This window comes from Phragmites australis, chromosome 7 (genome assembly GCF_958298935.1).
Source record: "Phragmites australis chromosome 7, lpPhrAust1.1, whole genome shotgun sequence".
Classification (NCBI taxonomy): Eukaryota; Viridiplantae; Streptophyta; class Magnoliopsida; order Poales; family Poaceae; genus Phragmites; species Phragmites australis.
The window spans coordinates 30,496,917-30,521,193 of NC_084927.1; the positions used below are offsets into that span (position 1 = coordinate 30,496,917).

General features: G+C 45.8%; 2 protein-coding genes across 2 annotated transcripts; one reads left to right on the forward strand and one right to left on the reverse strand.

Annotated features, from left to right (window-relative positions):
- Window positions 1-7,441: 7,441 nt before the first annotated feature.
- On the reverse strand, window positions 7,442-8,460 carry LOC133923604 (mavicyanin-like). The gene is made up of 2 exons (XM_062368883.1): window positions 8,102-8,460; window positions 7,442-7,990 (listed from the first exon to the last, which is right to left on the reverse strand). Exons 1-2 carry the CDS (start codon window positions 8,262-8,264, stop codon window positions 7,605-7,607), a joined length of 549 nt encoding a protein of 182 aa, XP_062224867.1. The 5' UTR covers window positions 8,265-8,460; the 3' UTR covers window positions 7,442-7,604.
- Window positions 8,461-22,651: 14,191 nt separating this feature from the next.
- Window positions 22,652-24,265, forward strand: LOC133923605 (uncharacterized). The gene has a single exon (XM_062368884.1). The coding sequence runs from the start codon at window positions 23,255-23,257 to the stop codon at window positions 24,086-24,088; it is 834 nt and encodes a 277-aa protein (XP_062224868.1). The 5' UTR covers window positions 22,652-23,254; the 3' UTR covers window positions 24,089-24,265.
- The last annotated feature ends 12 nt before the right edge of the window (window positions 24,266-24,277 follow it).

The window sequence follows — 24,277 nt, forward strand, 5'->3', positions numbered from 1 at the left end:
CGCGGCGATCGAACGAAGAGTTTGATAGATCCCGGTGATATTGTTAGCCCTTCACGGCAGACCAGAAAACATCGTGCTCCCTTTTAGCTAACCGTGTGCCTACGGCGGCCGCGGTGCTTTTGCGTGCATGGTCGTCGTGGGCTCGTGGCCCCGGCAGAAATGGCCAGCCGGCCTGTGCGCGGATGGTGTGGCACTTTGCCAGGCCGCATCATGTGCACCAGCAGCAGCAGCATTACATGCCGTGCACCGTGCGCCGCTGGTGGCCGGATGACCTCCGTCCAACCAAACGCCCGCCACATGACATGAACCTAGCAGCCTAGCGCAACTCTGGTGGTCGAATCGGATGACTTCGGTCGTCGGCGGGGTACAGGCCTACGTGCCCGTTCGGTGAGACGTTCCACTGTTCCAGTCGGCGAGATAAAAGGCTCTATGCGTTGGTCGCTGGCTCAGCAGCTAGCTAACCAATAAATCGTTCACCTACCACTTGTAAATTTACGGATTTACATTGAAGATGGTCGAGGTCCTTGAGGATGAATATATAGACCGTGCCACAGTCAGACATCTGCGTCACTAGACTTTTATATATTAAGGCGAAGTTTTATTGTCCGTAAGCAACAATAAACCAGTGTACAGTAATTGGCCTGAAATCATAACGAAACTCAAGGAACGCACACCCAAACACTGTCATAGGCCATGAGTCCATGACACCGCAACAGAGAGTGGGGTATTTTTTTATTTTTTATCATTAATATTTAAATAAATAGGACCTTGATAGCAATATTCGTATAAATAGACGTCTACCGTTCTCTGGAAGAGTTATAATATTGTTAGAGGACGGTAAGTATGGTAACGTGGCACCAGAGGTCCTTACCGCTCTCTAAGAGCGGTTAGTCTTTATTGCTCTCTTAGTGGGCATGAAGGCCCCACCCTAAGCGCTCACCGAGCAACACTCCTTACTGTTCTTTGAGAGGGCGGTTCGCCTCACCGTTTGGAATTTTTTTAATTTAATTTTTGTATACGTCAATTTGAAGAAAAAAAATGCACATTCATTCGGTAAAAATATTAGTTGTGTAAAAAGTGGTCAAAACAACATTGCAGAGTAGTTATTTTTGGAAATTTGGATCAATGTAAAATTGTCAATATTTATTTATTTATTTGATATAAAATTGTATGAGTAATTTTTTAGTAACGTAATGTTGGGAGAATACAAAATCTAATTTTTTTGAACAATTGTAGTTGTGAAGCACTATTAGTATAAAACTCGGCACGAAGGTTATATACGATGACAAACATTATATCGGACATGAGGTTTGTCGTTGCTGCACGAATAAATCCTAACCATAAAGACATGATGACAACAAATATTGGTATGTACAATACGCCTAAAGACTAACCTAATAGTGTATCGCTGCTAATTCTAACATGCCTTAGTGAATAAAAATATGTTGGGTTACAGTAGATGCTCTCTACTGAGTGTACCTAGGATATTTGCCCTTTCTCAAGGCATCGGGGCCACCCGCCTTAGCTCAACGGGTCCTCTCTTGCTTCCTTGCCCTCTCTGTTTCGTGTGCTTGAACTGTGACGAGCTCCTCTGATGCCTTCCTTATGCGCTACTCCTCCTACCACTTCAGCCGTAGTTCCTCCTGTTGTTGCTCGTACTCCTGACATTTGTATGCTTACCTTCTTCACCACATGCTCATGTCAACTCATCGCTTCTGGTCTTTATTTTGCTCCATGTCGAGCTATTCCATAAAGTCACAGATAGGTGGAGGAGACTAGACAAATGAAATAAGATATGAGATTAGTAAAATAGTGCACGAAATCGTATGAAAAGTGCCACATGAGTTATCTATGTTGTTATACCGATGGATACTCGTACGGTCCATGTTGAGGCTTATCGTATTGGTAGTTGGCACAAATGAACAAGTGTATATTATAGGTGTAGGAGATGTCCTGAGACTCGTAAAGCCTATAAAGGTCGTCATAGAAGCACATCGATGGTTCAACCCCTTAGGAGATAAAAATCCTCCAATATTTCTTGGGTGAGCTTGGTGGAGCTGAGGAAGACATTGTAGTTGAGGGAGGTGAGGAATGAGTGGTCTATCTATAGATGAGAGTGGGGTTATTTATGATAGCTAGGGGCTGATGTATGGACTAAGTGCATGAGCTTGGCTGAGGGTTGAAGCATAAGATTCCTTGTGAAAGCATAGGATTATATATTTGATTTCAGTTACATATGAACGTGGTCTGAAACTGTGCAAACGTTGATGAGGGGGAACGCCTAGAAGCGTTTGAATTGCCTCATCACGCGGTGAGATGAGTACTCCTCGACATAGATGTTGAAGACGAGCGGCTTCTTCGTAAGCCAGTAGTCCCCGTTGCGGCTGCACAACAGAGACAAACCGAAAGGTGCACGGGCTCGTATCATCAAGTGGTTGTAGGGGGTCCAGATCACGTCCTCTGGACGCAGACGGTTGAACTGCGATCTAAAAAACTCGTATGCACTGTGGGCCTACTCGTGCACCCAGTGCGGCTGTGGAGAAAAATAGTAAGAAACCAGAATTAAAACGTGTGGCAAGTGAAGCAGGGCTATGTTTTATAAGTACCTAACATCAATACCACAACGAGCCCATAGTGAGCCCGTCCTCGGGTTTCCCATACCATTCCTCGGGGTATGGGGACTGGTCCACAATAGGCTGACTGATCGCAAACCGCTCGTACGACCACAACTGCAGCAGGAGTGGACACCCAACAAATGTGGGTTGTGACTCCTTCATGCATGCATCGCATAAGGCCCGATACATTGGCTCCAGGATAGCGGATGCCTAACTCAATTGGGGACATCAACGGGCACCGCATCTACGATCCCCCTCGCGTACGGAACAAGGGTCCTCAACACCATGTGGCCTTGGCTACTAGTGAATATAACCTAGCCAAACAACCAAATCAGGTAGGCCTCCAAGTGCCTCGAGACTGAGTACACACCAGTGTCCAGGTGGATGTATGCATGCTTGAAGTAATGCAAATGATGATGAGTAAAATATATTTAAAATCGTAAAGTAAATGGGAAGGTAAATTGCAAGGTACCTAAAACCGGAGGATCCACTTCTTCATGGGCTCTCGTGGATCCTATAGGAACTTGGGCACGTAGGCGTGTGCATCGTCCATCCGCTAAATAGGGGCGAACCGTTGGAGCATGATGTTCATCCAGTCTGCATCCACGTCGACGACTCCAATGGCAGTTCCAGCGCAAGGTAAGGCTAACAGGTAGGCTACGTCCTGCAACATCAGAGCCATCTCGCCGTAGGGGATATGGAAAGCGTGGGTCTCATGCCTCCACCGGTCGACCAGTGCAGCGATCAGCGAGCGGTCGAAATAGAATCGCCTTGCGACTACCTCAGGGTTCTCTGTCGCTTGGGCCTCCACCAAATGATACAGTGGTAGGAGTCAATAGGAGCTGAATATGCAACAGCAATCCAAGGACGCATACCCAGACGGAAACTAAGTTCCCTGCCAACTTGTACCATTTAGAATATGAAGTAAATATAGAGCATGCAATAAATAAATAATCATGCATATACGCAGCTAATTTGCGATATACCGGTGGTTCCAACGATTATTGATCGTAAGTAGCTCCCTGGGGCCACATGGTCGGAAAACTCCTAACTCTATTTGGTGAACGGTAGACAAGAAGCTGTTGTGCTTCTTGTCCACTGCAGGATCAAGAAGCTCGGGGGTCGGTGGGTACGTCATATCTGCATTGAAATCAAATATAAACAATCTGTTACATGAACATATACACACAATTACGTAAACAACATATAACATACATGTACACAAAGTTAAATGAACATATTATAATATATCGGTATACAATCAAATACAATTTATATATATAAGACAAAAATCTTACAAATATAATATCGATATACGCTAAACACATTCACACTTGATCGCTGTCATGACCCCATCTACACATCATGTGCATTTTTTGGACAGTACTTGTATTTGTGACTTGTTTCATCACACTTGCTGCATCGTTTCACCCTTGGACCCACCTTAGATTCATCCATATCGTTTTGAATCCTCCGAATTTGTCGACGTCCCGATGTGTACTTTATCCTCTGAAAGTCTGACACATAGATTCATGAGGGACTTGGATTACTTATAAACATATCAATAATATCGTAGCCATAAAGCTCATGGTTACATATGTTTAGTATCTGATCCTTCATAAAGTAGTGAGAAACATATTATCTGGGTAGCATATTGTGCTCCTGACATGCAGCTATGATATGTGTACACAACCTGTGTAGCCATTGTGGCTTCTAACACGTACAAATACATGTTCCAATCCTAAGCACATACTCTTGCACATGGTACTCACGTCTGCCACCCCTATGACTCTTATCACGGTACAAGACACTGAACATGTACTCCGCAGTTCCCTCCTAATTGACGGAATGCATATATGCCTTCTTTGTAACCTTCTCCATGTACTCATATAACATCGATCCATACAACATACAGTTATCTGTCATTGTGTTTAAAGCAACTGCATAGTGATAAATAAATTTTTTGCAAGTTCCAGACACAATACCTTCAACAATTCCAACAAGTGAGAGGGACCTCATACCTCGCATAACCCAGTATTAGATCTCAGTAAGACTAGTTGTTATTATCCCATACCTTACCCCTCCAGTGTCGTACATCAATACCCTTTCTCTCTTGGCTCATTTTGTATCCACTGTGAAAAGTTCCTAACAGTTGACCCTGACCTCCTTACTATCTGGGGAGTATCTATTGGGATGAATCCAAGAGCGATCGAGTCATCTCCTGTGTCTGCTAGCTCAGCTGTATGCTTCATGGTTTGTTCGTCTAGTCTTGCCTCATAGTGCATTGAACTTTCTCTGGTGGTTTTGGTTATATAATTTCTTGAAAAGATTCGTCAAGTTCTTATTTTTGAATTATATGTAAAAGTTTGCACCTATATGTCTCATGCACCACATGCTCTTCAAGTCGGGCTACTTTGCTCTTACATACCGTCGAACACTGTCGTATTGCATATCCAACAAAGCCTGCAACAACCCTATATGTTTATCATGAATCAAACATACATCAGGTCGGTATAGAAAAATAGCATACTTGACCCACTCAAGGAATCAATACTAACTCTCCCTGTTCTTGGTCTCCACAAAGGCAAATCCAGTGGCATGACTTAGTTGTTCCCGTCTACCCTAATTGTAGATAATATCTATCCTTTATACTTTCCAGTGGGGAACATCCCGTCCAAGCACATGATGGGTCTACAATACCTAAATGCTTTAATGGTTACCGTAAATGCAAAAAAGCACGCTGCAATACTCACTTCCCTCTATATTTCACACCAGTCGAGGGTAATACTTGATGTCAAAGTAACTTCCAGAATTTCTTGCACATATTGTGGCTAGTTGACGTGGTAAGTTGTCATACGAATCTTCGTATGTCTCAAATCTCATCTCAATAGCCTTTTGTTTCGTCCTCAATATCTTGACGTAGTTTATTGTGCATTGGAACATTTCCTTAATAGTATGGATTATTGATCGTGGCTTATACTTTAGTTTATCCATAATCTCTCCGTACATAACATTGGCAACAAAAACAGATGATAGGTTCCAGTGGGAGAACTCTATTTCCTTAATGTGACAGTTATGCTCCCTAACTATTAAGCACTCCCAGTAGTCAACCCACTTCCCCTGAATGTATGCACCTGCAACGGACAATCAAACACTAAACACTTGATGTCGTGCTCCTTTTTTCTCGACTTCACAACCTCGATCTGCCTTTGAAGAAACAGCGACCAAAATTTAACTGCATAAATAACAGTCTCCTTACTAGGGTACATAACACTCTGTGACACCTCGTTCTCATAATATTTTCAAGATGTCTGATGACGCTCACTCACCAGTAGCTTTGAAAATTCCTGATTCCTCCACTCTGCAGGAACATGAGTATTTCCCTCTTCGTCGGATGAATCCTCATCAACAATGGCTTCCTCCAGCTGATGATCATCCCTCTCCATCTCTTCAATTATGCTAGGGATGTGATTCCCCTTATCGGCTACACCCCTAGGTTACATCTTCCGCACATCCCCAACGTCTTGCTCATCCACCACAGTTATCGAGTCTACTTCATCCACCATTGCCTGACTTATTCCTGTTACTGCTTCCATAACGTTTATCTCTGTTGGATTCTTCTGGTGCGTCTCAACTAGCAGCACAAGAGGGAGACCATGCTCACATGATATATCTACATACCGCCTCAAAGTAGATGTCGTATTGATTGGGACGAGCTCTCCAAAGTACCTCTGAGTAGCACGACATAGCACAGCTCTCAGCTTAAGCTTATGTTGCTAGGGATCCAGTTGAAAATGGCACATCAGCCACTTTGTACACGCCTACTATGATTCTCTCATTGGCTCTACTAAGTCCCTTGACGATATGCTAAAATTCAGAGAGATCTACACCGTTAGGACCATAACCAATATGACATTCACCATAATATATATGAAAATCTAATTTATTGGACATCCCTGAAAACATCCGAAATTATGTTCAATGTTAATACTGAAAAAACTATATTTCTGAATATTGAAACTTTAACAAAATTATCAACACCGATGATCACCTAACAATACGTTTAGTTCACTACAATCAATAGCGCTCCTAAGCAAAATAATATATTTAAACTAATTAACCATCTGTCTACTTAATAAAGTTTCTAATTATCTACAGTTATTACCTACTTATTATTCTATAAAATCTAGATAATCGAAACTACCGTACTCTAAATACTACTATACATCTAATAGCTATCCTACCATGTTAAAATTGATCTTTACAATATATAAAAAACATAAAATTATTATTTTCTGATTACCTTTCTAAATCCTAGGTCTTGTATAATATAACTATTATTATATTGCTAAACCCTAGATCTAGTGATACTTTAATTACTAATAAAAACATAAGTATAGAAAAATTACTGGAAAGCGAGATCCAAAATCCGCAGATCAAAAATAGTAAATATTCACCGCGTTGTCTCCCTCTCATCCCCTCTCTTTCTTTTATTTTTCTAGATTTAAATGACTATTTTGATTGATTTTGTCTTTTTATAGTTTGAGGGTAGTGGGAGAGAAGGCGGGGCGAGGGGTTAACAGTCACTTGAGAGCGCTATAAGTGGAACTACTCACCCTCTCAATGGATGGTACAATCGGTAGGCGTGGGGTGGGACTTTACCGCCCTCTGTGGGGTGGGACTTAACCACCCTCTCAGAGGGCGGTAAGGAGTGATGTGCTCAGGGGTGAGCTCCACCCGTCTCTTGAAAGAGCGGTAAGAGGTGGTATTATTACAATAATATTCTTATTGTCTGTTGTGTCTTTTCAAAGAGCGATAGATACCTATTTATCCAAATATTATCATCGAGAGTCTATTTATTTGAATATTAATGATAAAAAATAAAAAAATAAAAAAACTCCGTATCTGCAAGACTGCAACTCGGTTCACGGAAGCACACGAAGATATCGAGACGAAACATGAAGCAGCACTGCCTTTCCCTGGCGGCCATCAGCCCATCAGGGCAGCAAGGCCCACAGCCCCGAACAACAGGCCCGTCGCAAGGTGGGCCCCGCCGCCGGCTGCCGCGCTCGCGTTCGAGTTCGACTTGGACGAGGACTCGGAATCGGCTGTCGTCGCGTCCGCCGGCGTCGTGTTCGACCGCACGGTGGGACCCGACGCCGCGGGGGCGCCGCCGCCGGATACGGTGACGGCGAGCTTCATGCCCGAGGCGCAGTGGCCGCTGGCGCCGCAGATGAAGTAGCGGGTGCCCGGCTTGGTGAGCGGGATGGTGGTGCTCTCGTCGCTGTACGACCGCAGCGGGTTGCTCGCCGAGCAGGTGCCGTGGCCCGCCTCGCTCACCTCCACCACCGAGTGCGCCGCGTTGTACTGGAACGCTGCCCCGGCACGGCACGCACGCACAAGATCACCAACGAGTTAATTAGCCCGATCGAGGAAGCCGCGATTAATTTTCATGCATGGTTCTGGTGGCGAGCTTTGGTGCTTACAGAGAGTGTCGCCGACGTTAAACGTCTTGCCTTTGGCCCAGGCAGTGTAGTCCACCCCGGGCTTCCACCCTGACGAGTCGCCCACCGTGTAGTCTTTCGCGGACGCCGGCACGACGGCGACGAGGAGAACGGCCAGAAACAGGACGCGCAGTGTGCCGGCCATTGGACGAGGCTGGTGTATCGCACGACGCCCAGATTATGGGAGAGTGAGCTGATCAGTAGTGATCGATGGACAAGACTGCAGGGACATTGAGAACGGTTGTTGTTATATAGGCCGGCCAATCAATCGGTTCTGAGCTCTGTTCGTTCTGTCTGCGTGGGATACTAATGTACGTATATTGGGGTGGCCAAATGTTTAATTGCACAGCGAGTTTTCCCGTCACTTTAGTCTTTCGCACAGAGGCGTACGACGAACGTATTTAGCGCCTTCCTTTGCCCCCAGGAAAAGAGAAGAAAGGGCCTAGAAATGATCAATGGTATACCAAATACAAAGGTCACAGTAAGTACCTACTTAGTTAGTAGATAATGACGGTTGAACAAACCAAGAATTTGATCATTTGTCTGCTGAGTTTTGATGGTATAACATCGCCATTGAATGCGTTGCTTTGCTTATTGAACAGGTAATATGGACAGCAACATGGCGCCATAGCAATTAGAATTGGGAGGATATGGGAAAATTTACGAAATACTATCACTTAAAAAAGGCCGATTCTCCCACCGCCACTGGAAAGTATATACCATTCTTAAATTCATTTAGATTTTCAGCACTTTAGGCTCGTTTGGCACCAGATCAGAGATCCATACTAAATCTGAAATTTATATAATAAAATAAAGCGATTTAAATATTTATTTGTTATCTAAATTAAAAACCAAATCACTCAACTAAATACTTTTAATCCATCCACAGTTTCAGATTCTAAATTTCTTGAAGCTAGATATGACGAGCTCCAACAAATATAAGATCTATATCTCTACCAAACACGCCTTTGTTGCCTAACATACTCCTTTTCAACTCTTAACCCACATTCTTTTAGGTCGCTATTAGCGTCTGCACGTCCAATCCGGGCGCCTTGATATCCAATCCGGACGCTAGCATAGAGCGTAGCTTTTGTCGTCCGATTGGACTAGGAGTCTTCGTGTGCCATCAGACCTTGAAGGAAAAAAAACATGGCAACCAATGGAGATGTTTGACGCAACATTCCACCTGAAACCCCCTTGCTTCCCAAGCAGCCCCTTACCTTGAGCTTGCCTCGTAGGCCTAGACTTCTTAGGCCACCCCATGGCAAAAATTGCAGCAAGATCGAAATATAATCAAGAGTTCATATACTACACTCAGCTATCTAAATGGTATTTGATGGTGCAACAACAACAAATAGCCTTTGCAACAAACTGAAAAGCTTAGTGCAACAAGCCAAAACCAAGAAGAAATTGCAACAAATAGAAAATCTTGCTACAACATTCCAAAATAGACAATGCAACATATAGGCAACAATGGTCCAACATATTGAAATATGTGCATCAACCGATCCGTGAAACATCTAGAGAAAGCCACTCTAACAACGCAACTTGTTGCAAAAAACAAATTGTTAACTGCAACAACACCTTACTACATGTGCAAATATCTAGAAAAAAAACTACTGCAACAATGCAACTTACTTGTTGCAACATTGCTATAAACTCAAAGCATGAAACGGCAAATCACACCACCACCTCATTGTTGGCTGGCATGCTCATGTCCATGGGGAGAGATCAAGAGAAACTCTTCTCCGACAGTCACCAACCCAGTATAAGGCCATCTCCAGCAGTTATCTTAAATTTTCATTCTCAAAAACACTATTACAGCATCCTCTATCACTATTACAGCATCACTTATTTTTTCATCTCCAGCAGCTACCCTATTTCCTATCTTCTACTTCTCTTTTTCTCTCTCCGGGCCCACTGTCAGTCCCTGTGAGCAATGTTACTACAGTACTGCTACAGTGATACGTGCTGCTACAGTAGTCCGCAAAAATACAGGTGCTGCTGCAGTTGGCCTAAGAGGGAGGGGGCAATAAGAGCCGGCTATTGTATTAAATAAGTCAAGGAGAGTGACCTTCTAGCCCTCACCTGTTTGGATGCCCGCGGTTTGGTTGAGTCGATTGCAAACTGGCTGAGTAAGTTCAGAAACAATATGAATTTTTTATGTGTTTTTTATATATAAATTGGATGCACATAGGCACACCACACTCATGTAGATAAGTCCTAGCACACAACTAAATTAGATTGGGGATCTACCATTGAACATACATACGTGTACATATACTATTTTTTCTTCAAGATTTAATTAAAAAATAATGACATCCATACTAAGCCTAGGACTCGAAACAGTGGATAAATTCCACCACATGAATCATACAACTCATAATTTTTTCTGTTATTTAATTATGCTGACATAACTCACAACAAATAAGATTGTTCCACAATGACATCATGCACTCGTCAAATGACTGTTTTTTCCTCGTGGAAAATGCCGTTTGTTCGCAAATACACAATTTTTTTTTATCTCCAACAGCACAGCAATGCCATTCGAAAAAAAAAGCAGCACATCAATGCAGCCCTTAAAAGAACAGCATAGCACTGCAGTGATGAAGAAATGATTATGTATCGATGTACCATGCAACGGTAGCACACGGCAGTTCGAAACTAGATGTAGTTCGGCAGAGTTGCACTGATCAAGAGCTCAGCACCACCTGTCGGCACACGGCAAGACGCAGTACGATACGTGCACGGGCTCTTCCAGGGCCAGCTCCTCGAGACCGGCCTCGCGCCAGTGCGCAACCCAAAACGCATGGGGAATGGCCATGCTCATGACACGGCGTCTGATCATCCGCAGTTCACGCCTGGACGTTCATACCTCCCGAACCATCGCGGCCTCGCGGGCGATAACCGTGGACCGCGGAGGCTCCTTGGCGGCGAGCTTCTCGCTGGCCTTGCTGACGCAGGCCGCGGCGAGCGCGCGTTGGCCGGACGCGTCGGCGGCCCTTAAGAGCACGCGTTGCAGCGCCGGCAGTGGTGGCGGTCGCGGAGTCCAGGGGTGCGGACTTGAGGCGCTTGGCGCCGCCTGGGTTTTGCAGGTAGCGCGTGCGGGTTCGCGACGAGCTTGCTCTGCGCTTGCAACTGCGCGTGCTTGCGAGCCCACGACTTGAGGAAGCTGATGAGGGACAGCGGGTCGGCGAGGAACAGGCTGCAGCTGGCGTAGATGGCATAGTAGTTGTTGGGAAAGAAAATATCTTTCACGAATAAAATACGATGAGAGCTAATTTATTAGAATGAATTAAGTTTGAAGGAGAAGTGAAGATAAATAGAACACTACGTGTTTTTAGATAAATCTGTCACTTTGATTTGATGGTCAAAAGTCTATATTTATATTGATATTTAAAGTGTGAATGTACAAATATGTCCATATAAGATTGATAGAGATACAAATTCTTTACTATATCACAAGATATAGTGCAGCCCCGTAATTCATAGCGACGGTTAGTAAGGCAGTTGTCCTAGTGGCTAGTCGTTTATTTCGATGCCACACTGCATCAGCTTGTCAGGCGGCCACCACTTGTGTTAGCGTGTTAGACGGCCACCACTTGACCGGTATTAAATACCGGTCATTTCGCTACAAGTGAGGTGTGACCTACAAGTCCCTCATGATTTATCTTTCTGAAGGGCCGATAGCTTCAGTGGTCAGGAGGGCCCCGAATGCATGGCCTTCGGGACCCCTTCGGAGTCATGAGTCCAAGAGGGGTTCTAAGTCTGATAATCCTTGAGCCTAGACTGGTGGAGCCAAAGGGGCATCGAGGGTCCTTGATGGCGACCCCCCAACAGCTACTATCCTGGAATCATGTCAGCTGCAAAGAGAAACACGAAAATTGCTATGCTCCCGAGTTGGGTATCTCATTTTTGGGTTAGATCTATTTGTGATTGATTTGTGGGCCCTAGGCCCCAACTATCATTGTAACTACCGACGTGGCAGTAAACGACCTTGCTAAATCAGTCACAGATAGATCTAGGGCCCATGTTTACTACCACATCGGGCTCGTGCACATCCACATCGGTCCACATCGCTAGTGCGGCCTCCTTCCTCTCCTAATCCTTACCTGTCGCCTCCAAGACCACCTTCATGGTGGTCGTCTCCACCGAGGCCTGGAGCAAGCTCACTCTGGTGTTCCTGAGCTTCACGTCCCACATGCGCCCTTCTCCGGGTGGTCGACCAGTGCCTCATTGAGCGACTCCTTCACCCACGCCACCCGCTCCCTCGCCATAGCCTACGGCTCTACGCCCAAGATGTGGCAGTTGACCACGACGTGAAAGCAGCGATGCAGCTCCGTGGCGGTGAGCGGCGGCCTAGAAACCGCTATGGGCAGTGACCGCCTCATCACAGCGGTCTGGATGGACTCGATGTGGATAAGCGTGGGTGTCGTTGCCACCATTTTGGCATGCTTGCTAGCTAGCTGCGTTGCCTCTGGGTGTGCAGAAAGACTGGGGAGTTCTTGGCCTAATAGGATTAAAAGAAATGGTGCCTGTTGGAGGCATAGAGCAGTGATCAATTTATACACATCTCAGTTAGACTTGGGGCGCTAGGTATAAGTGGGGAAATGCAACTTCTCAACGTGCTGTGCACGATCCTTTATTTTGACCGTCCATCCCTCTCATCCAATTGCTGATTCTCTCACCTACCTCATATTTTTTTCTCACCTAACCCTCCAACACGAATCTCAACACAAATGCATGACCGAGATAGAGGGTGCATGCACAATACAGTGTGGAATTTTCCCTTTCAATATCGATACTAGTGGCAAAGGCAAGTGTCGCGCCATCAACGACTACAACGACTACAACGACGATGCCCAGTGGAATCAAGGAGACCGAGGCGTGGGTTGTACTTGAAGCCCAGCAGGGCAGGCCGTGGGCGCGATAGCCCAAAACTCGATACCCAAGTGATGTAATGAGAGGGGGTGAGGCCGAAGCTATTTAGGCATGAGAGTGTCTTGTGAGAGGGGATGAACAAGATGGAGAATTTGAACTAAACCTCTCTTCCTCCTCCTTTGAACTCTTCCTTCCTATCTGAACTCATCGGTGAATCAATCCAAATACTTCTCCGGTGTTATCATGATCTACATGTGTTCTAGACTGTGACAATTGGTATCATAGCCTAATCGACCCTGGCAGATCCGTCCGAGTACTTGGTTCATCCTCTGTCAACGATTGGTGAACTGTTGATCTTACAAATTTTTAGAAGAAGTAGAGGGATGTTTCGAGTAGACAAATCACATAATACACTGAGGGGTTTCTATACAGGTTTAGGTCTCCCTTGGGATAATAGTCATATGTCCTATTTATTGTGTATTGATCTCTCGGACTGTTACAAGGGGGTGTTTAGCTAGCCTAGATGGATTTAAAACTAGTCAAAGAGCTCCCTTGTGTGTAGTCAGGGCAAATTGATAAAACAGATCTAAACTGCCAAAAGCTTTGAGGTGCAAAGCTCTAATGGGTGTGTTTCGTTCTGTTGGTTCTTGTGTACTTGTTATGCTTGTTCCTCTGCAGGGTCCTCTGGCTCCGCATATATAAGGGGGGGGGGGGGCGTACAGCCACTGGAGACCTTCCTTCCTTGTCTTGGAGATAAACTTCCTTTTTTACGAGATGTCCTGAGTACTTACGGGTAGTTTCTATATATCCAGAAATTCCATTATGAGAGATAAAAATATGCCCCAAGAATAAACAGAAAAACCTAATCGTCATCCTTAGTACCTGACGCGGGAACAACGCAACACAGTCGAGATGGAACAACAAGTGGAGGAAATCGCAAAGATGTTGGTGGAGCTGAAGACCTCTAATTCATCGATTCTCAAGAGGTGGAAAAGATGAACCCGACGGTGAAGAATCTGGCTGGAAGCCGGAGATGGAAGCGGCGGTGAACGATCTTCGGTACGAGATTCAGGATTTGCGCACTCAAGTTCACCAGATCAGAGCGGGAGTGTGTGGAGGAATCTCGGGTGATACACACCTCAAACTCTTGGATGATCTGTGACACGCGCTGGAGGTTGAGCAACTAAGGCTTGATAGCCATGACGTTGATACTGCTCATTGAGGGAAGGAATTTGGGGAGAATATTTTCCCATATCCGCCTCCGGCCAAGGGTACACTCTATTCTCCCAATGTTGGTCATGTGTTTTCTCATTTGATCATCACACGCGTTTGTATGGGGTTACCATCATGCACCACCACGAATGGATTTCCCGCAATTCAAAGGGGAGGGACCAAAATCATGGAAACTTAGGTGTGAGGCTTATTTTCGCATGTTTCGTATCCAACTAGAAATTTGGGTGAGCTTGGCAACTATGCATTTTAGTGTAAGCACCGCTCTCTAGTTGTAGTCCACCAAGTTTTTATGGGGTGGTCTGGATTGGGAGGAATTCACTGCTTCGGTCATTACTCGATTTAGTAGAGATTAGTTTTAGGAAACACTTCATCAATTCACCACCCTTCGCTAAACGCATAGCGTAGTGAATACGCAGAGCGATTTGATTTGCTGATGCACAATTTGTTAGCTCATCATGCATCATGGGAACCCATGTACTTCATTACATAATTTCTCGACGGCTTGCTTGATGACATTTGTGTTGCAGTTGTGTTACATCATCCTCCCCACCTCGATACTATTGTATCCTTGGCTTGCTTGCAGGAAGAACTGCTGGACACGGGTTGGCAACGAGAGCATCGTCCGAAAGCACTGGCGGGGGCACGCATGATCTCGCACGCCACCCTTCCGCTGCCACCATCACCAAGTGGGAAGCTGCGGAATGCAACAGTGGATCAGACTGAAGATGGAAGGGGCGTCGAAGCCACACGAGCTGAAGGAGGGGAAGAAATGGTCACCAAACCACAAGTGTGCAGCTACAGTACAACTCCATGTTGTCAAGCAATTATTGAATTTTTTAGAGGAGCCTGATCCAAGTGATTGCATATCGAAAGAACTGCATAGAGAAGATGCTCAACTACTAAAATTATGATGACTATTTCAAAGGAAGCTCTGAATGGATTTGCGCGCTGGCTACCACAAAATTTGTATGGTTGCTAAAAATGAGAAGAAAATGGCCTTTAAACCCATCACGACCACTACAAATTTCACGTGATGGTTTATGGATTAACTGGTGCGCCAGCTACCTTCCAGTGTGAGAAACTAAGTTGAAATGTGCCTTTGTTTATATGTGATTGGTGATTGACAAGATTGTTGATATGGTTTGATGATTTTGGGATTACATGAGCATGTCTTTGTATTGCAATTATGATCATGACTAACAAAGTTGGAGAGAAAAATAGAGTTAAAGAAATGTATTTGTTTGTCTCATGATGTGTAGGTGATGGATGCCACTTGGCGGTCGACGGTGAGATGATCGGAGCTAAACAAGGTGCTTGGTGCCGGACGATCAAAGAGGCTAGGCGGAGTCAAGGGTGATCCTAGCTATACACGTAGAGGTCAAACAAAGCATGGAAGGTGAATGAAGATGGCGTGTTGAAAGTCAAGCAAAAGAGATGCCAGTGTAAGTGACAAGGTGGTCTGAGTGATCGGGAGCGAGATAGACTTACCGGTGGTCAAAATCACAAGACATAGTACACGCGTCGACATCAGAGTGCTTGCTCAAGGTGTGAGCAAGTTGTGGTGAGTCACGCTTTGAGAAGCATACAAGGTGATTTCCCGGTTTGACATTAAAACCGTGGGATCATTGCGAAGCTTGCGTCGAGGTAAAGCTAAGTAATGAAGGTGTCATGGGCGTCCAATGGATGGAGGAGAAAATGGACCAAAATACCCTTAGTAGTATATATGAGTGTACTACAAGAGAGAAGTATTTTGGTAAAAAGCTAGAAAAGTTAGGGGTCAAGAAACCTCGGCCTATAAATAGAGGGATAGGACTATAAGAGAAGTTACACAAACCACTTGAGCCCCTTGAGTTATCCATATGAGAGCCTTGTGCTAGAGTTTTAGAGGAGAGAAAAAGGAGCGCTTAGCCTATATATTAGATGAGAGCTTTGTGAGGATAAATCTTTGTAATCCGTCTAAAATAGGACTGACTTTTGAAAGTAATAAAATTTATTTTTCTTCTCATGCTTGTATTCACCTTCTTTTAGTTTCCCTTTATTAGTTCCCTTGCTAGTTTACAAGTTTTTCAGTTTTCGGTTGTGATTTTCGTTTTTGTGCTTATGCTAAAATTTTTCACCTTGTTAGAGTCATTCTTCTCGTTGCTAGAGGCATAAAATTCACGTATTAAGTTATATTATTAGTTATTGAATTCCCTTGCCTCTTATCTATCAACTTGGAGACTTTTTTTTACTGGTGTTCATCTTTTGATATTTGCGTGTTCCTTCTCAAGATTCAAGCCTTGTGTGGGGATGAGTTATGGATTGATATGTTGTGGAACTTAGTGTTCTATTCCAATCATGAGACCCACCATTGATTGGATTTTTAAGTTTGCATTTTGATTTTTTGAATCACTGTTCTGTTCAACTCGGACTTCCGGGTTTTTTCTGTTTCCGCTGTGATTTTTGTGTCGAGCGTTGTACTTTGTTGTGACCCATTTTTTAGGTACGTTGGTTTACAAAATAAGAGAGTGCCATCTTTTTCGAAAGAATTGTTGAGCCAGTTTGATCACCTTTGACCTTAACTGGCTTTGTGATCCGTAGGCGAAAATGGAGAGAAGTGGAAAGATTATGTCATTTGATGGTTGAGACTTTTCGTACTGCAATGTGCACATGGAGGCTTATCTCCTAAGTCAAGAAAGTGCAGTTTGGGAAATAGTTGATTCCAAGTATGAGATCCTTGGTGCTCGCATGACTCAAGTTCAAATTGAACAGTATAAGGTCAACAACAAGGCCAAAAATATTTTGTTCATAAGCCTGAGTCGGAATGAGTTTGACAGGGTCCATCACTTCTGGTACTACCTGTGAAATTTGGTCTACTTTTAGTGTTTTTCATGAGGGCACCAACCAAATCAAGGCTTATCGCCAAAGCACGTATAACCAAGAATATCAAAGGTTCGTGCAAGGTCCTGGAGAGTCGTTGGATGGCATGTTTGCTCGATTTGATGGGATTATCGGCAATCTGAGATCCACTGGAGTTTTGCCTTACTCAGATCATGATAGAGCGATTAAACTTCTCTATGCTCTTGACCGTAGCATATGAGAACTGAAGATCTCGAGCATTGAAGAATCATTCAGTTATGACACATTGACTTGTGATGAATTCTTTAGAAATCTCAAGCCCACCGAGATCGCCAATGCAGCAAGGATATGCCTAGTAAACCCCATGTCTCATAATATGATGTTGGTTTTAGTACCTAGCGGTGGCAATCAGCTTGGAGTTGATGTTTTTTATGCTAACCCTTTAACAGGTGATTTTGCTTTGTCTTCTCTAGTCTCTATCAGAGAGGAGCAGGTGGATGTGCTTGATGATAAAGATCTTGCACTGATTATGAAGAAGTTCACCCGCTTCTATAACAACTGTCGAGATGAGAGGAGGGGTGATTCCCGGACATGCTTTGAGTGTGGTGACACCACCCACTTCAAGGTGGACTACCCCAAGCTCAAGAAGAGGGAAGACCACAACCACAACCACGACAAGTATAAGAAGTCCAAAAAGTCATTCTTCAAGAACCGCAACAAGATATCCAAGAAAATGGCCAAGGTGGCTTCAAGGACGTTTGTGGTGATGCTCAGTGACATTGACACTTCCTCAAGCAAGGAGAAAAGGTCAAAGGAGAAGGAATCATAAGTGAAGAACGAAAGGAAGAACAATGACTTCACTGGCCTTTACTTCATGGCGGATGATAACGACAGCGAACTCGAGCTCGATCCCTCTGAGCTGGTAGGCGGAGGCCTGGAGAACAAGTGGCTCATCGATTCCGATTGTTCGCGCCATATGGCCGGAGATGCATCATGGTTCTCCAACCTCAGCCCAACGAAGCAACACGAGTACATCACATTAGAGGATGATATAAAGGGAAGAGTGAAGGACAAAGGTATGGTAAAGGTAAATGAGAGTTTCACTCTCAAGGATGCAGCTTTGGTGGAGCATCTGAGATATAATTTGCTTTATGTATCTCAGTTGTTGGATGAGGACTTGGAAGTGCGTTTCAAACACGATACTTCTCGAGTTCTTGATTCTTCGGGCGCTTTGATTTGTCGGATCTCCAGAGTGAGTTTTTAGAGTTGTTTTTTCTTAGTCTATTGGTTCTTCTCGATGTTTAATTGCTCAATCTTATTCTGAGCTTTAGATGTGGCATATGAGACTAGGGCACATAAGTTTTGATTTGCTTTTTTATTTGAGTGCCCTAGGCTTGATCCGTGGATTGCCTAAGCTCAAGTTTGAGAAAAACTTTATTTGTGCTCTTTGTTGACATGAAAAGATGGTTGTCGCGTCTCACCCACCAGTTAATCTGGTGATCACTGAACGACCGGGAGAACTTTTCCATATAAACACTATTGGTCCTTCTCAGGTTCGTTCGGTGGGTGGGAAGTGATATGTACTTGTTATTGTTGATGATTTCTGTCACTACTTTTGGATCTTCTTTCTTGTGAGAAATGATGAAATGTTCTTATATTTTCGGAGCTTGACTTTGAGATTGTTTTAGGAACTCCCTGGTGCATTGAAAGCAATTCGCAGTGAGCATGCGCCGGATTTTTGTGTCGAGTGTTATACTTTGTTATGATCTATTTTTGAGGTGAGTTAGGTGAAAAAATAGGAGAAGTCTATCTTTTTTGAAAAAAATTATCGAGACACCTATTCACCACTCCCTATTCGCCATTCTGGATCCTACATAGTGCGTGATGAATACAATCCTTGAACCATTGTTGCGGAGAGTTCTAGTTTTCATAGATGATATTCTTATATGCAGTAGCTCTTTGGCGCAACATATTCAGACACTTTGCAAGGTGTTCCTGGTATTATCCGAACACGAACTCCGCATTAAATGATCCACATGTTCGTTTGCCAAGCACCAATTGACTTATCTGGGGCATGTGATCAGCCCGGAAGGAGTTGCAACAGACGCCAAGAACATCAAGGCAGTGCGTCAGTTGCCGCGGCCGTTGTCGGTCAAGGATGTCAGAGGATTTCTGGGGCTTGGGGGATACTACCGGAAATTCGTAAGGCATTTTGGAATTCTCAGCAGGCCGTTGACTGATTTGTTGAAGAAGCACTCAATCTTTCAATGGACCAATCTGGAGGAAGAGGCTTTCTGTACACTGAAGAAAGCGCTGCTGTCTGCACTGGTACTGGCATTACCAGACTTCGACAAGCAGTTCGTTGTCCAAACAGACGCATCAGAGAAGGGAACAAGGAGGTCCTCATGCAACAAGAGCATCCTCTGGCGTATTTGAGGAAGGCTTTGGGCCCATGACAACAACATTTATTGACTTACGAAAAGGAATGCCTTGCAATACTCATGGCGATAGAGCACTGGCGCATATACCTGCAGAATGGTGAGTTCTTGATCCGCACCGATCAGCGAAGTCTCGTGCACTTGCAAGATCAATGTCTCACAACCTCGTGGCAGCAAAAGGCTATGACCAAATTCCTGAGCTTTCAATATCGAATTGTATACAAGAAAGGATGTGACAATTGAGCAGTGAACGCATTGTCGCGTTGTAGCTCGTCAGTGACAACAGCAGAACTGACGGCATCTCAACATGTGTTCCTACCTGAATTTCAGAAATTGTATTGGGCTACTCCAATGATCCTGCTGCTCAAGAATTGGTTACTATGCTAAGTATCAATCCAACAACGCTTCCTCACTTCCAATTGAAAGATGGGGTACTTCGATACAAGGGACGCATCTGGGTTGGCCGAAACATCAAAATGCAGGAGGCAATTTTGCAAGCACTGCACGCTAGCGCAATCGGTGGGCATTCTGGTATACATGTCACATATAACCGAGTGCAGAAACTCTTTGCCTGGCCTGGCCTCAAGAAATCCGTGACTGAATTTGTGGGAGCTTGTTCAATTTGCCTTCAAGCCAAGCCCAAGCCCAAGCATCTCAGGTACCCCAGCCTCTTGCAATCCCTCTCTGTACCTGATCAGGCTTGACAGATCGTGTCGCTCGATTTCATTGAGGGTTTACCACGATCTTCGGGATTCGATAGCATCATGGTGGTGGTGGATAAACTTACAAGCTACGCACATTTCATCCCGCTCTCCCACCCGTACACTGCGTGGCAGGTAGCTCAGGCTTACCTGACGAACATATATAAGCTCCATGGCTTGCCGCAGTCACTGATTTCCTATCGAGACCGCATTTTCACTGGTGCTCTCTGAAAGGAGCTATTCAAAATGGCTGAAACCTAATTGAACATGAGCTCAGCTTACCATTCACAAACGGATGGACAAACCAAACGCATAAACCAGTGTTTGGAGGCTTATTTGAGTTGCTTTGTCCACTCATGTCCTGGTAAATGGACTTCATGGCTAGCTTTAGCGGAGTCTTGGTATAATACACCGTACCATTCTTCATTGACATGTTCTCCTTTTGAAGCTTTATATGGGCATACTCCTTGTCATTTTGGCATTATCGACACTAATGTCTGTTCTATTCCAGAGTTGTCTGAATGGATGAAAGAAAGGCAGTTGCGCATTGATCTGTTGTCTCAACATCTCCAGCGAGCATGCCAAAGAATGAAGTATCAGACAGAACAAAAGCGCTCAGAACGTTCATTCGAGGAAGGCGACTGGGTTTACTTGAAGCTCCAGCATTATGTTCAATCCTCGGTGGTAGATCGATCTAATCACAAATTGGCATTTCGCTATTTCGGTTCTTTATAGGTGTTGCAGCGCGTGGGAGCGGTGGCTTACAAGCTTCGATTGCCCGAGACCAGTCGCATCTACCCTGTCTTTCACGTCTCTCTGATGCTGTATACCTTACTGAAGACAAAATGAGCATATAAAACAAGCAAAAGGAAACACGACATAAAGGTACTATATATAGGATTCAGTAAAAATAACTGTAAGGACTTAGAACACACCGCTCGTTTGAGGATATCTTGTGAGTTTCATAAATATTCTTCGTTTGGACACAGCAAATGCATTGCATGAATTCTGCATAGCTTGAAGGACAGTACTGGGCACATCTGGGATGCTCAACACCCTGCAGTATGGATGATGCAACGATTGAAGGTCGGTCAATATGATTCTGCTTACAGAAACCAAAGTGTAAATGCCTCCTTGCAAGAAACGATTATGCATATATTAGCTTCTTCAATTGGTACATGCTACGGATGATAAATAATAAATAGAAAAATCATTAATAACAACAAAGTAGAACCGTCAAGCGGCCCTGAATCAATATAGTAGATTCAGTTATGACATGGACAACCAGGGGAAAACTTTCCGAATCAAGAAAAGACCAATCACAATAAGTCAGAGTGTTATGGAAGCCAGCATCAGAAAGCTAGCAACAAAAAGTTGATATCACTAAAAGTGAACTATCGACAAAGAGTACTAGAGGCAATAAACATGAACTCCCCTCTACATTTCCACCAAAACAGATTTGACTATGGACTGCTAAATCGAAATATGACATTATATGATTCAGACCCTAGTGGTCTATAAACACAAACCAGATGCTCATGAATATTCAATCCGATAACCAGAAGTCGAAATATGACATTATATAGTTCGGACCCTAGAGGCCCCGCCGCTTGATCCCGCTCCGGCCATAGGTCGCGGAACAAGAAATGTACAAAGGTGTCGGCGAGGAGACCCTACCGCTTGGGACAATTAACTTTTTGCCATTCTTACTAGTGGCATGTTCTTAAATACCATCGTCACCGGAAACTTTGACAAAATACTACTAGGGACCACTGGATTGTTGATTTATTATCATTTTTGCTGATGTGGCGGCATCTTTAAAGGAATATTTCTCTACAAATTGACTCAATTGCTCTTCCTCTTTCTTCTTCCCCCTTCTTCCTCACCTGCCACTGGACCACCTCCCAAACGTGCTTGCGCTTCTCCGGCCGAGGGAGAACGCGCGTCGGCCCCCTCGCCCTCCCCTCCCCGGCAGGAGCTCGCTCGCGGCCAAGGAGCTCGTGCTGCTCCACTCCCTCGTCGTCGTGCGGGCGCCGTGCAAGCTCCTCGTTTTCAGCCTCTCCCCGCAGCTTATCGCGTTCGCCGAGCTCAACTCCGGCTCAGGCGCCAATGCGACCACGGCTTTCGTCACCAACAGCGCCAAGGATTCCAACGGAGCGAGCCGCGTGCTCCTCTCCGGGCGCGGCACCGGGGTTGCCCCTGTGGTAGCCGTCCACCGGAGGGAGAGAGGAGGCACGCTAGGAGAGGGGGGCTCACCGGCGAAGGGAGATGGCCGAAGAGGGGGGCCGTAAGGGCGGTGGAGGGAAGTTGGATTTGGACCACCGGGGAGAGAAAGAGGTGGCTGACCGGGGTAAAGGAGGCTGAAGAGGAGGAAGAAGGTCGGAGGGAAGGGGAAGGTCGAGCACGGCGGGGCTCGCCAACAGCTTGAAGCTAGGCGGGCTTAGTAGCGCGCCGGTGGAGGAGGAGATGAGCTCGACCAATACAGCGGGGCTCATCGACAATGTCATCGTTGGCCGGGGCTGGGGCGCGGCCAATACGACGACCGCTCTCTGGCCTCCCATGGAAGAAGAAGAACAGACAAGTCATTTTGCTCTTCAGTGGTATTTTGTCAAAGTTTTTAATAACGATGATATTTGAGAGTATGCCACTAATAAGGATGGCAAAAGGTTAATTGTGCCCTGCCGTTTAAATCCCGCTCTGATCATAGGCCGCAAGAACAAGGAACGCGCCACGCTGCTTTATCCCGCTCCGGCCATGCCTCGCAAGAGCAATAAACGCGTCAAGGTCGTCGACGAGGAAGCCCCGCCGCTTGATCATACTCGGAAGGCGCCAAGGGCGTCGGCGAGGAGACCCCGCCGCTTGATCTCGCTTCGGCCGTGTGTCGCAAGAAGAAGAAATACGCCAATGGCTTTGACGAGGAGGCACTGCCGATACCGTCCGTCAACTGCAACACCGACGACGTGACGGACCCGTTCGAGCTCCTCGACATATGCGTGGCCGCGCTCCACGACAAGAGCGCCTCCCCCGCCACGCTCGAGGCAGCCATGGCGTCGCTGGTCGGCGCGCCCGAGGGGGTCTTGACCCTCGACGAAGCCGACGACGGCAGGTGCCTCGACATCTTCGCCCTCTGCGGCGTCTCCATCAAGAAGGCCGGCTCCTCCTCCGCCCCCACGGCCAGCAGGGAGGCCTGCCTCGCGTACCACGCCGTCGGCCTCTTCGCGCTCACGCTCCGCAAGGGCGGCGCGACGGAGATTCTGGACCAGTCGTTCCTGATACTCTCCAGGACGCTCCGGCTAGCGGCGTCCACGGACGCGTTGGTGGTGGTCGCCGCGCTCGACTGCATCGCCGTAGTCACCTTCGCCGGCGCACTGGTCACGGAGCAAGCGGAGCCGGAGCGGTCGCTCAAGGCCATCTGGGACGTAATCTTCCCCAGCCGGAGCTCAGGATCTCCCAAGACGAAGAGCACCCAGTTGGTGGCCGCGGCCGTGTCCGCGTGCACGTTCCTCATCACCACCGTCACCGTCACGGATGCGCAGCGGAAGGCGGACCGCGCCGCCTGGAACGCGACCATCGCGTCCCTCGCGGGTCTCCTCGAGGCCAATGACCGCACTATCAGGATGACCGTCGGCGAGGCGCTCGCCGTGTGCGTGGAGCTCAACCTGACGCAGCACACCTCGCGCAAGGACATGGAGGCGCTGCGGCAATCTCGTCAGATCAACAACAAGAGGAGGGACAAAGAGATGAGGATAGACCGCGACATGGCATGGGAGGCGAAGAACGCTTCAGAGCAGCGGCTTGGTTGTTACAGGAGCTTGGTTGACACCAAGATGAAGTGTTTAATTACTAAGCTGTTGCTCGCTTATCGCAATTGTGACTGAGATTACCAGCATGGACGCATGGTATGTGTATTCATATCAGACAACATCTGTGTTTGAATCCGAGAGAGAAACAAAGGACATGGTAGAATATAAAATAAGTGGTGTGATTGAAATCCGACCGGATTCCACCCCTACCCAAGGATAGCACTATTTGATCGATCAAGGGCTATGGTTTTTCTGCCCCATGAT